Raw genomic sequence first — 12,702 nt, forward strand, 5'->3', positions numbered from 1 at the left:
TTATATTATTGTTAAATAAAGGCCTTGGAAACTACAACTGTCATGGATCATCAACTGTTTACAAACTCACTCCATACATTTCTTGGGTCTTATTTCTAACTGAGCCCATCATATTTATTTGTATAAGAAAACACTTATTCAGATTTATAAAAATGAAAAAGTGATAACATTAGTAGATATATCTGTGAAATTTCTGGTGCATATCAGAATGTAAAAGACTTAGATAGCATTATTGTTGTGAGAAAAGATATTTGTGTATATGAGAGTCTGTGGTCAGCTGTTCCAGTGAAGAATGAAATAGGCAACCTTTGATAAACTATTTTTAGCCAAACATGTAATATAGGCGTATTGCAGATGTCTTGGGAGGATGAAGGCCAAACTGAAGAGGTAAACCCCATTCGTGAAATCTGACCTAGGCACATCTATCTATAGTGTTTACTTATCTCCCCACCCACTGCTGAATGAGGAAGAAAGATTTCTAACACAATCTGCACTTTTCAAAGGGTGTAGAAAGGGGAAGACTGCAGATATGCAAGTAGAACTTATGTAGAGAGATTTGTGTCATCTCTGTGTATCATCTAAGGCTATTCTCTTCACTGGGTACATGTGAGGGTTTACAACCACTTTAAGGGAGACCTGGGGATTTTTTTATCCTTGCAGTCTTGTTAGAAATTCTAATTAGATTGATTGTTGAAATCATGGTTTTAATATAAAGATGTATTATTCTGACCTTGTTTTGTAATGTTTAGTGTAGCACCTACAGTACAAACTTGCAGAAGAAGAATAGTGTGGATGATAACAGAGCTCTGTCACACTTTTCACACTGATAATAGCCTGAACTGATCTGCACTGGACTAGCTTTTCACACCTTACTTTTACACTGCATTCTAAGTTTATTCATTTTCCGAACCAGTAATGATCATAAAGCAAGCAGTATAGCTCCCAGACTACAAATGTGTGATCCTTGACATCAATTAAGGACAAAGGTGGAGTTTTTTAAGCAAATCTGTCTTTTTATAATAGAAACAGGGAATCTTTAACATTCCGTATATGCTGCTGCCTACAGAAGGACTGGACACTGGCAAACAAAAAAACTGTATGCCAACTCAGGCTAACCCCTCCTGCAACCAGCACACCTCAATTTTTGCTAGTGTCCAAGCAGGATGAACATGTTTACTTTAGCTTCGAACGCAGCTATCTGGTGGGGCTGTCCTTTTGGAATTCCAGGTCTAAACCCTGTTGGACCTGACACTACAGGGATAATCTGCAAGTGATATTTGGGTGCTGGGTTCCACGTGAGATGCTTTCCACACTCTTTTAGAAGGGCAGTTTCTGAGGAGTGTTAGCGATCTCCTCTGTAGTATTAGGGTCAATAGAAGAAAGATTTGAACGTGGTTGTACATAGTGATGACGTATTTTGTATAAATGGTCATTATTTAAGATGTTACCAAACAAGCATTAGTAGACATAGACTGTAAGAGGCCCTTGTTCCAAAGGGGCAATTTGAATCCACTTTGAATCTGTCAGATATCTTTCGTCCACATGCGACCTGGCTATTTTTACCTATCATGATTTGACAGAAATTGCAGCAGCTCATTTTGCATTTGTCCCCTTACTCTAAATCATTAACGCCCCAACCACCGCTGGCAAAGATGAGCTACAGACACTGATTCAGTTACATGCCATTTAAACATCCTTTAGGCATCCTTCTTGGGATGTAGTCCTTTAACTAGATATTAGGAGTGAAAGATTGTAAAAAAATGGGTCCAGGATGCTGTCGTCGTTTTCTCCCCCACTGCTTCTTTGAGTTCCTGCCATGCTCGTCTTTGGCTATTGGATGGCCACTAATGATATTACCTCTTTTGTGCATGCTCTGTTCAGTGTACATAGATGACAAAAATCAATAGGCGTTGAGGGAAAAGGTTTTTTGGCAAAGAGACTTGCTTGTCTCTTCTGCCAAAACTTGGACCTCCTTCCCTATCCCCCCTTCCCTTACCTTTTCCCTCTACATTGCATTCCCTATGGCTGTTCCAATAATCTTAACCACTTGCAGACCGCTCACTGAGCTGCTACTGCGGCAAAGTGGCTCGTTATCGTCTGGCGACGTAGACCTACGTCACCAGACTCTCCCCTCTCTCGGCGGAGGCTTGCTCCCGCTGTATTCAGACACAGTGGGAGTTGGGCCAGGGGAGGAGAGGCGGTGATCACTGCCGCTCTTCCCCGATCGTCGGGGATCGAGTGAGGAAATCCGCCCACTTGTGTAAACAAAGCGGGCAGATCTCCTATGTGACAGACAGTGACAGATTACAGGATTCAGCATAGCTGAACCTGCGATCTGTGTCTGTGTCACACAATCCCCTCCCCCCCCACACATGTCAGTAAGCATGAGGCATACATTTAACCCCTTGATCACCAATAAAGTTAACACCTTCCCTGCCAGTGTCATTATTACAGTAACAGTGCATATTTATAGCACTGATTACTGTAGCAATGTCACTGGTACCCCCAAAAGTGTCAAAAATGTCAGTTAGGGGTCCAATCTGTCCTCCGCAATGTCGCAGTCCCGCAAAAAAAATTGCAGATCGCCGCCATTACTAGTAAAAAAAAAATAAACAATAAAAATGACAATTTTTTTTCCGTAGTTAGTAAACGCGATAACTTTTGCGCAAACCTATCAAAATACACTTATTGTGATTTTTTTACCAAAAATATGTAGCAGAAAACAAATTGGCTTAAAATGTTAAAATATTTTGATTTTTACATTTTTTTGGGAATGTTATACAGTATATCAGAATGTGAAAAATATTCTTTTAAATAGTCTTTTTTTTTTTTTTTCCAAAATTGTCGCTCTTTTTTTCAAAAATTAAAAATCGCACAGGTGATCAAATACCACCAAAAGAAAGCTCTATTTGTGGGGAAAAAAAGGACATACATTTAATTTGGGTACTGCGTCGCACAACTGCGCAATTGTCCGGTAAAGTAACGCAGTGCCGAATCGCAAATAATAGCCTGGTCAGGAATGGGGTAAAATCTTCCGGTCTTAAAGCGGTTAAAAATATGCTCATTAAGAATTTTCTTGTCAAAGACATGTAGCTAAATACATTTTGGCCTAAATATATGACAATAATTGAATATATTGGATATTTTTTAACTGTCGAAGTAAAAAATGTCAATTTTTTCGCAAAATTTTCGCTCTTTTTTTATTAATATCACAAAAAATGAAAAGCGCAGATGTGATCAAATACCACCAAAAGGAAGCCCTGTTTGTGGGAAAAAATGGACGTAAATTTTGTTTGGGTACAGAGTTGCACATGACCGCGCAATTGTCAGTTAAAGTCGCCCAGTGCCAAGTTGCAAAAAGTGGCCTGGACGTTAAGCAGGAAAATCCTCCGGTGGTAAAGTGGTTAAGGCATGCTTTTAGTATCGTTTTGCAAGTTTAATAGTGGTGAAAACCCTTTAATTTGGATTGCATGCCTTTGGAAGTATTATGTAATAAATGGTTCTAAAGTCTTATGTCTGGGAATGTTTGTAATGTATTTTCTTCTTGAAAAAGTGGAAATAAAGATTTTGCAAAAAAAAAAGCAACTTCTACCTTCTAGTGATTTTTTTGTTGTGTTTACGTTCTGCTACAGTTTTGGGGAAATACTTTTTTTTATCAACAGTTTTATTTATTTTAAAACTACTTATGTGTTAGCTATAGTTAGCGTGACATAAAGATTATTGTGGTAGTTCTGCTGTACAATTACTGTAGATGGTTCTTCATTTCATTTTGCTCCATTCTTATATTGTGACCTTTCTGTGCTGACATCTGACTTTAACCAGACATAAATACCTCTCCAGGTGCTGTATCCTGTACATCAAACAGTTATGCTTTGCTATGGATGTCTTTTCCATTAGGAAATTGACACCATCCTTCCATAAGGTTCTCCAGATGCATAAGATTTTATTTTAGTGTTCTTATCCTTTCCAGGGTTATTTACTGAGATATGAAATCATGTAATGTGTTGCAAACTGGAACATTCATTTTCTATTTTTTAAGAGAAATTTAACAGCAAGAATCAACTCATGGATGTCTTCAATATCCCTTTGTCTAGGTTTACCTAATAAGAGCAATTTGCAACCTGCAGCCAGACCTCGCACTCAGGATTTGTTTTTAACTGTCTAACGTAAGCTGACATCTGGTGAATGTTATGGCACTTTGCACTCCTAAACACTCCTTGCTGGTTTTCATTGTCTTAAAGCTAAACTCCAGATGGATATAAAATACCACTAATGAATGTAGATATATCTTGCTGTTTTGGGGTGCCTTAAAGCTAAGCTTCAGACATATATAAATACCACCAATGAATGTAGTTATTCTTCAAAACATACTGAGATGTAATCAGTGGTGTATTTAGGTTTTTTGCTGCCCTAGGCCTGACTACATTTGGGCGCCCCCTAATTTAAATATGACCCACCCCTTCCTGTAAAGGCCACACCCATTCATGTTTATGACCCGCCCTGTTATCTATAAACCACAGACTAAAACCAGTTTATCAGTGCAGCCTCATCAGTTTTCATAAGTTCAGCCTCATCAGTGCAGCCTTATGAGTGCAGCCTCATTACTGCCCATCAGTACAGCCCCGTCAGTGGCCACCAGTGCAGCCTATCAGTGCCCATTAGTGCAGCCTATCAGTGCATCATATCAGTGCTGACTTATCAGTGCAGCTTATCAATGCAGCCTCATCAGTGGCAGTCATGGCAGCCTCATCAGTGGTCATCAGTGCAGCCCATTAGTGCAGCATATCAATTCAGTCCCATCAGTGCCCACTTTTTTGCTGCCCTCTGCAAAGTGCCGCCCTAGGCCTGGGCCTTGTTGGCCTAGGCCTAGATACAGCACTGGATGTAATTTTAAATGCAGGCAGTGAGTACCTGAATTTTATTTGGTATCAATCTCTTCTATTACCCACCCTGTACAACGGCACACAGACTAAAAGGAAGTGAAACAGTACTTGGAGCCATTCAGGATACCGACAGGAAAAAAATGCAGTGTGAGCAAACTTTACTGTCCAGTCACAGGCCAAGGGCAAGGAGGTGACCCAGCTTTATTGTTTAACTGAATCAGAGAAAACTAAGGTCACCAACCTGGTTCTTCTGTCCGACACAGCTATGTAATTCTCAGGACTAGATAAACAGAAATCCTTTGGCAGCTAAAATAGCTCCCATTTGTGTATTTCGACTGTGTATTCAGCAATTTTCCTGCAGTTCAGCTTTATTATATACAGAAATTAAATTACCATAAATGCATTTCAGTTTTAACCTTTGTAATGTCATTTTATTTATAGCTGATGTGTTGGCATTATAGTAGTCATGAAATCTGAATATGTTTAATAGTTTATCGATTTTCTCTGGTAAAAAGACACAGTACTGTTTTCCTGTGAGAGTAACTTTGCTGTAACCCTCCTGTCCATTAGGTCTACGGAAAGTTATGGTTAGAGCACATCGGCAGGCCTGGTGTTGGCAAGATGAATGGTACGGCTTGACCATAGAGGACATCAGACAGCTGGAGAAGGAAGCACAACTGATGCTGGCACAGAAAATGGCACAGTTCAGCTTAAGTGAAAATGAAGCTGAACAGCATGGCGCCAAAGAATCTCCTGGAGAGAAGGATACAGAGACTAAGGTCATCACCTCTATAGAAACAATAGATGAGCCAAGTGGCATTGCAGAGTCCCTGACAGGAAGAGGCTTGACCAAGCAGTGGTCTACATCTTCCAGATCATCCAGGTCTTCAAAGAGAGGAGGTATGCGCTGAAAAATGTATTTCATCACACCTTTGTCCATGACATCAGTATGACAGAAAAAAACATTAATGGCAATAACCAATCATTTTCTGTCATTCACCCAGTGCGGTATTCTTCCATCAGGAGTTCTGATAAATAGTCATTGTACTGCTTTACCTTTCTCTTCTATTTTACCATTTTCACAATTCAAATCTCTGCATTTATCTCTCTATGCTGTGCTCAGAAATACACGAACCTCTTATTCTAATCCCTCTTTTCTCTGTAATGTATTTTCATTTCACATTACTGCCGATAGCTCAGAATAAGTGGTATACATGTTGCTTCAATCAGTAATTAAATCTCCCAAGCGAAATTAAACAGTGTAAACAACCCAGTCATCATACATCAGTTGGACTGTCGTTAACATTGCAGGGGATACATAAATGCAAAACAATTCAAGGCAAAACTCTAACTTAGCTCGCATTGAAAATCCTCCTTGTAGAGACTAATCCAGCAGCTCAGCTCATGACCTGTATTGTATAGGCTGCATCTGAAAGGTGAATTATGATTCAAAATTGATATGCATGAGTGGAGAAGTAGAGCACATTGCTTGCTCCCCGCAGCCTTTTTTTTTTTTTTTCCTTTAAACCAAAGAATAAACTCTACGATTGCTGGAACATAACAGCATGAGGCTTATGCAAATAACCAGGACAGCCCAACAAAAACCAGCTCACTGCTGGCTGCCTATGGAAAAAAAATCACCATATTTGGGGGGGGGGGGGGGGGCTTTTTACTTAGATTGTCAAGCCTATATGAAAATAAAATGCAGTTGCATAATTATCTGCATTTTTTACATTTAAAAAGTTACAGGGATATTCTGGTGCAGTTTGTGGTTTGGCAATAATACCTAAAGTGGCATCAAACCCAAAAAAAATGGTCCGCTACCTTTATCTCAAAAAGAAAACAAAACCGATGCTTTCTTACTCAAGTCTGGCTAAATCTGCTAGTGCATCTAACACTAGCCTCTCTCCAGACTGACAATGCTGCTAAGAGTGTCTGTTGCTCCTGAATCCAGAGTGAAGACACCCAAAGACAGGAAGTGTGTTACAGGTCAGATCACCAGGTGAAAATGGAAAAAAAAAAGAAAACCTATGTAAAGTAAATTTAAGGATTGATGAGCTGCAGTATATACATTTTTTGATTTTGGGTTTATCAACACTTTAACATTCTGAGAATAGTCTGCAACGGTCAGGTATGTGACAGAACACAATGGATCCCCGTTCTCCCTCTACACTTTGTCTGTTCATTTGGTATTCCTACATCAATATTGCTAACATGACAATTTAATTTTTAATTTAACACATTTTTAAAATGTTGAATGCAGAAATCACTGTAATATGGTTGGAGGATATAAACATACACTATTTCTTTCACTACCGGGAAAATTGTTCTATTTAAATACAACTATGAATCTGTTCTTGAACATAGTCCAGATTACATATTATTTTGCGTTTATTTAAATGCGCATTTCCTCCTGCTTATAAATCTCCCTGTTACTGTTGTTTCTGTATGTATTCTATAGTGCCACACGAGGTGGAAGCTTGTATTGTATTCTGGCAGTTTAGCTATATTTGTAAGAGGAGGATGCAGTAAGAGTAACACCCATCCCTTATTGGCACAAAGATCAGAGGTGCAAGTTTGATCATGGAAAAACTTTAGGATAAATGTCTTCTAGATGCAAATCATCTGAGACAAGTCTCACTGGTGTGCAGCAACAAACATATCTTCCTATAAAGCTGCTACCAAAAAACGAAGCTTTGGAACGGTCATCTATTATTAATGAGCTACTTATATATATATTTCTCTTTTGTTTATTGACGGACACAGCTCCTGATCTTCTTAACCATTGGGTTATACTGCCCCCTACAGGAGTAGGACACTAGGCAGAACAAAAATTCTGGCTACGCCTATGGGCAGTCCCAGGGGGTATACTCCCTCTCTCTGCTATAGGTTTTTTCTGCTTAGTCAGGGTAAGGACCTAGTTCCTTGCTGGGATCTCTGGTCCTGGCAATTTTTTTTTCTCCTGGTTTTTTTCCTGTGATCTACAATCAACTGCCGGACTGGACGACGGGCTGGAAAATCTAGATCCAGTGGTCATCCCAGTCTGGCCAGCAAAGGCATGCAGACCTCAGCTCCGCGCTATGTCAGCCACGACATAGCCCCACTGGACGGGGGCTGGCCTGCGAGTTAAACGCCACACGAGGTCGCATATGACCAGGTCTCGGCCTGAGTCACAGCGTTCCTTCTGGCCGACAGCCCCCCCATTTCGATGGCCAGGAGTTCTATCTGGAGCGTCGCCGCCCTGTACCTGGTATGATGAGTAACTGTCCCCCCTCTCCTCCTGGAAGGATTTGGGGCAGATGTGGAACCCCTCCTTGGGACGGTCAGACCCCCGGGTTCCCCTTTTTCCTGTCAGGCACCCCCCATTATCTGTCCCCTCATCCTACCCCCCCACCCCTTCCACCTATAAAACAAAAGCAAAAAAAGCTGCTCTGGGTGCAGACTGCTTTAATAAAGATAAATAAAAGCAAATAATTAGCAGCAACTCACATAATTAGTTGATAATAAGCAGACATATATGTGAGATAATCCACCGGGTGGTGCCGTCCCTCTGATGGATGACAAACGCCTTGAGCTTGTGAAGCCGTGGAGCAGGAGAGAAGGTGGCCAGCCTTAATCTCGAGGTGTCCAGTTCATCCAGCAGAATCTGGCACTGCAGTGGAGGGAGGAAGGGTCATGTCCGTGACGCTTACTGGTATCCCGGGGCCCGGAAAGCATGACACGTTTCTGAGCATGCGCTAAGTCCGCAATGGACATGCGCGCTCTTTCTTCAGGTGCCCTGGGTGCCTTAATTGACACCTGAAGAAAGAGCGCTTATGTCCGTTGCGTCCGTCTACCCCCTCCACCTATGGTGGGGCTGTGTGGGTGCACGGGGGGGGGTTGTACCTGGTGGGGGCTCCTGCCAGAGCCCCCCCTGTCCTGCCTGGGCCTGTCCTTGAGGCCTGGGATCCCTCCTGTTGCTGCATGGGGCCACCATTTTCTTGTAGACTGTGTGCTGAATGCACAGTGGCTATGTTTGTGTAGTCCGGCAGCCATTTTGCGGTGGTTTGCCATTGAAAATAGCGGTGGCCATGACAGTTGAGCCCTCTGGGTTGCGATTTTGGCACGGGGAGTCCCTCCTCATCCCCTGGTGCTGACTCCTGGATCCTGATTTCCTGATCGCCACTCGTTCAGTGCAGATTCTCCTGGTGGCTGCGGTGCCTGGTTTCTGCGGGGTGGTGAGTCTGGTGGGGTCCTCTCCCTCTCTGCTGAGGATCAATTGGTGCTCTGTTACTGGCGACCAGGCGGTGCTGCCAGAGCGGTGAGGTTTGTTCCTTAGCAGTGTTTTACAATTTTTTGTGGTGTCCCCCTGGTGACTCATGGAGTCTTTGGAACACATCTCCAAACCTAATCCCCTCTCTGAGGATGCGGGGCTCTCCGGTTCCCAACCCTCCATCAATGCACTGATGGCGGTCCTGGAGTCCCTTGTGCCCCTGAGGGAGATTTCTTTGCATGCCTTGGATGGGGACCAGGCAATTAGGGTGTACCTGGCAGCTACTGGGTTTTTTAGGAAGTCAGACTCGCTATTTGTGCTCACGAATGGGCCTTGGAAAGGGTTGTCGGTTTCCTCTGCAACCATTTCCAGATGATTTAGACAGGCAGTGGTTCAAGTCTATTCCATCCAGGGTCAGGTTCCTCCTTTCCCTGTCAAGGCTCATTCTACTCAGGCACTCAGTGCCTCCTGGGCTTTCCGTTATCAGGCGTCAGTGATGCAGGTTTACAAGGCGGTCTCCTGGTTGTCGGTGCAAACTTTCACAGAGTTCTATAAAGTGGATGTGTTAGCATTTGCAGATGCTTTCTTTGGTTTTTGCAGGCTGCTATTTAGAGGATCTGGTCTTCTTTGCGGGTGTATTGTTTTTTTCAGGTGAGCTCCAGTTGTTTTGGTTGAGCTCCTGTTTACCTGGTTGGCTATAGTTAGCCTTGAGAATTTATTTTTAGCTGCTCCCACCCCTCATGTTTAACACTGCTTTGGGACGTCCCCATGGTTAAGAAGATCAGGAGCTGTGTCCGTCAATGAACAAAAAAGAAAATGGGATTTTTGACTTAAAATCCATTTCTCTGATGTTCATTGACAGACACAGTATCCACCCCTCTGTGGAGCTGTAATTCTTCTGACACTGCTTGTAACAAAACTGGGTACCTATAACAGAGAGATAGAGTATACACCCTGGGACTGCCCATAGGCGTAGCCAGACTTTTTCCTGCCTAGTGTCCTACTCCTGTAGGGGGCAGTATAACCCAGTGGTTAAGAAGATCAGGAGATGTGTCCGTCAAGGAACATCAAAGAAGTGGATTTTACGGTAAGTCAAAAATTCCATTTCTCTATCGCTCATTGACAGACGTAGTCCTCGGTGATACAGCACCTTCGGGTTATGTCGCCTCCACAGGAGTAGGACTAGACAGGAAATAAAATGCTCTGGCCACACCCTAGGGGCAGTTCCCGAGGGTATATCCTCTCTCTCTCTGCCACAGCAAATCAGTTTTTTTCTGTCTAGTCAGGAGTAAGGACCTAGATACCTTGCTGGGATCTTCGGTCCTGGCAGGATTTTTTTCTTAGAAAAGATTTTTTAGACCGCTTTTTTTCTCCAGTGTTCCTGTGAGATCTTCAAGCAAGAAAGCTGAACCGGGCGACGGGCGGGATGTTGAGATCCAGTGGTCACCCCAGTTCAGCCTACGAGCGCGTGCAGGCCATAGCTCCGCGCTATGTCGGCCGCGACATAGTCCCACTGGACGGGGACTGACCCTGCGAGTTAAACGTCTCGCTGAAACGCCAAGGACCATGAGTCACGGCGTCCGTATTGGTCGACAGCCCTCCAACTTCGGTAGAGAGGGGTACTGTCAGGAGTTGGCGCCCGCCTGGTTCCGGTATGGTGAGTAGTATGTTCCCCTTTTCCCCCTGACGGGTCTTGTGGTGAACGCGGGCCCCTCTCTGTAATGGTAAGGATGGGTTCCCCTCTATCCTATAACATAGCACAGATCCCCCTATATTGAGTGTGATTTGTGTGTACAAAAAGCCAGCAGGCTTGGTTTGGGAGCTGACAATCTAATTACAAAGTATGTTTAAATGATTGTAATATGGGGCAGCACTGGAATCTTACTGTGATACTAGAAGTATCCTACCTGTCAGAAGCCACAGGACATGTATGCGGCTTGCCAGGTCATTCCTCCAGCTGAAGCATGTCTCCCGACGGCCACGCGGTTCCGCCAGGGTTCGGTAAAGGTCAAGGTTCCGGTCAAGCTGATCTCCATGAGAGAAAGATTTTGCGATGCCTAGTTACTCTGCAGGACGCCGCTATGCTGTAACAGACCGCCGTAGATCGCACGAGGCCGCCATTTTGGCGTAGCCTCGTGTCTGCAGCATGGGGGCGGCCATGTTTGAGGTGACTCAAACACCTCGTGGAGCTAGGGGAGGCGCCGGAAGGCATGCAGAGGGGCGGAGCCGCCTCCTTTCTTCCCGGGCAGCCAGCCAAAAGACTTCCTGTTTGTGGAGACAGCACTGTAACCTGTTGCAGTGAACTCTGAGCATCAAGTGGTGAGCCTGGGGGTCTATCTCTCTCTCTCTCGCTCGATAGGGATCCCTAGCAGGTAACACTGAGGGGCTTTTGTGGCGCTGGGGGTCTTGGAAAAAAAAAAAAAAAAAAGTTTTTTATTTAAGTTTGGATTGAATTTTCCGGGTAGTTACTGTAATAATCATGGACCCTGCCACACAAGTACCCCCACCTGTTTCCCTCGAGGGGGCCACGGGACCCGCCGGTGCACAGAGTATGGATGCATTTACAGCAGTTTTGGAGTCTATGGTGGCTCGGGTGGAGGCGGCCTGTCAGGGACGGGGGTCAAGAAAGCGACCCCCGCCTACCCCTATATCATCTGACACCTCTGACTCAGATTCAGAGATGGTCACTGCAGCTGCAGGTCCCTCTACAAGGGCTGTTATCTCAGGTAAAGCTCCCTCAGACAGTGAGGAGGACGTTCATTCTTCCTCCATAATTCAGGAAGAAGCATTGGTGGACGCACTAGTTGTGGCGGTGCGGGAAACCTTAAGACTTGAGGTTTTACCGGCAGAGGCAACTGAAACAGAGATTCCCTTTGGTACTAACAAGCCCATCAAAACGGTGAAGGTTTTTCCTGTACCCAAGTGTTTTGGTAATAAAATTAAAGGAGAATGGGAGCATTCTAAGCGTACCTTTACTATTTCCAAGCGTATTGCTAGACCCTATCCGTTTGAGGAATCCCTCATTAAGAAATGGACGGTACCACCAGTGGTGGATCCACCTATTTCCAGGCTGAATAAAGCCACGGTTATCCCAGTGGAGGACACTTCGTCCTTTAAGGATCCGGTGGATCGAAAGATGGAAGCGGAGTCCTGCACTATCTTCTCCCTGATAGGGTCAGCATTTAGACCAGTAATTGTTATTGGTCTAGTTTCCCAGACACTAACGGAATGGGCGAGATTGGTACGCCAAGACCTGAGGGGAAAAGATATCCCCCAGGGAACATCTGATTTGATGGAACAGATTATACAAGGGCTACAGTTTGTCTGTGACGCAGCCTTGGATGCTACCCCCCTATTAGGGCATGCATCTATGTCAGCGGTAATCCTCAGACGTGTGCTGTGGTTAAAATGCTGGTCAGCTGACCTAGGTTCCAAAAAGACCTTGACGAATCTCCCCGTTTAGGGGAATCGCCTATTTGGGGCCACCCTAGATGAGATCATTAAGGATGCCACTGGGGGCAAGAGCACTTTCTTGCCACAGGCTGCTAAAGCTAAGGGACCTCGCAA

At 44.0% G+C, this 12,702-nt stretch overlaps 1 protein-coding gene across 10 annotated transcripts in view; it reads left to right on the forward strand.

The window, feature by feature from the left end:
• Positions 1-12,702, forward strand: part of PITPNM2 (phosphatidylinositol transfer protein membrane associated 2) — a 428,296-nt gene that overhangs the window by 260,884 nt on the left and 154,710 nt on the right. For all 10 annotated transcript variants that reach the window (XM_082258328.1, XM_082258333.1, XM_082258336.1 and 7 more), the window contains exon 6: positions 5,454-5,783. In XM_082258328.1, the coding sequence (XP_082114454.1) occupies positions 5,454-5,783 (330 nt within the window). The remainder of the gene's footprint in view (positions 1-5,453; positions 5,784-12,702) is intronic.

This window comes from Pelophylax lessonae (assembly GCF_965119305.1).
Source record: "Pelophylax lessonae genome assembly, chromosome: 1".
In the NCBI taxonomy this organism is placed as follows: Eukaryota; Metazoa; Chordata; class Amphibia; order Anura; family Ranidae; genus Pelophylax; species Pelophylax lessonae.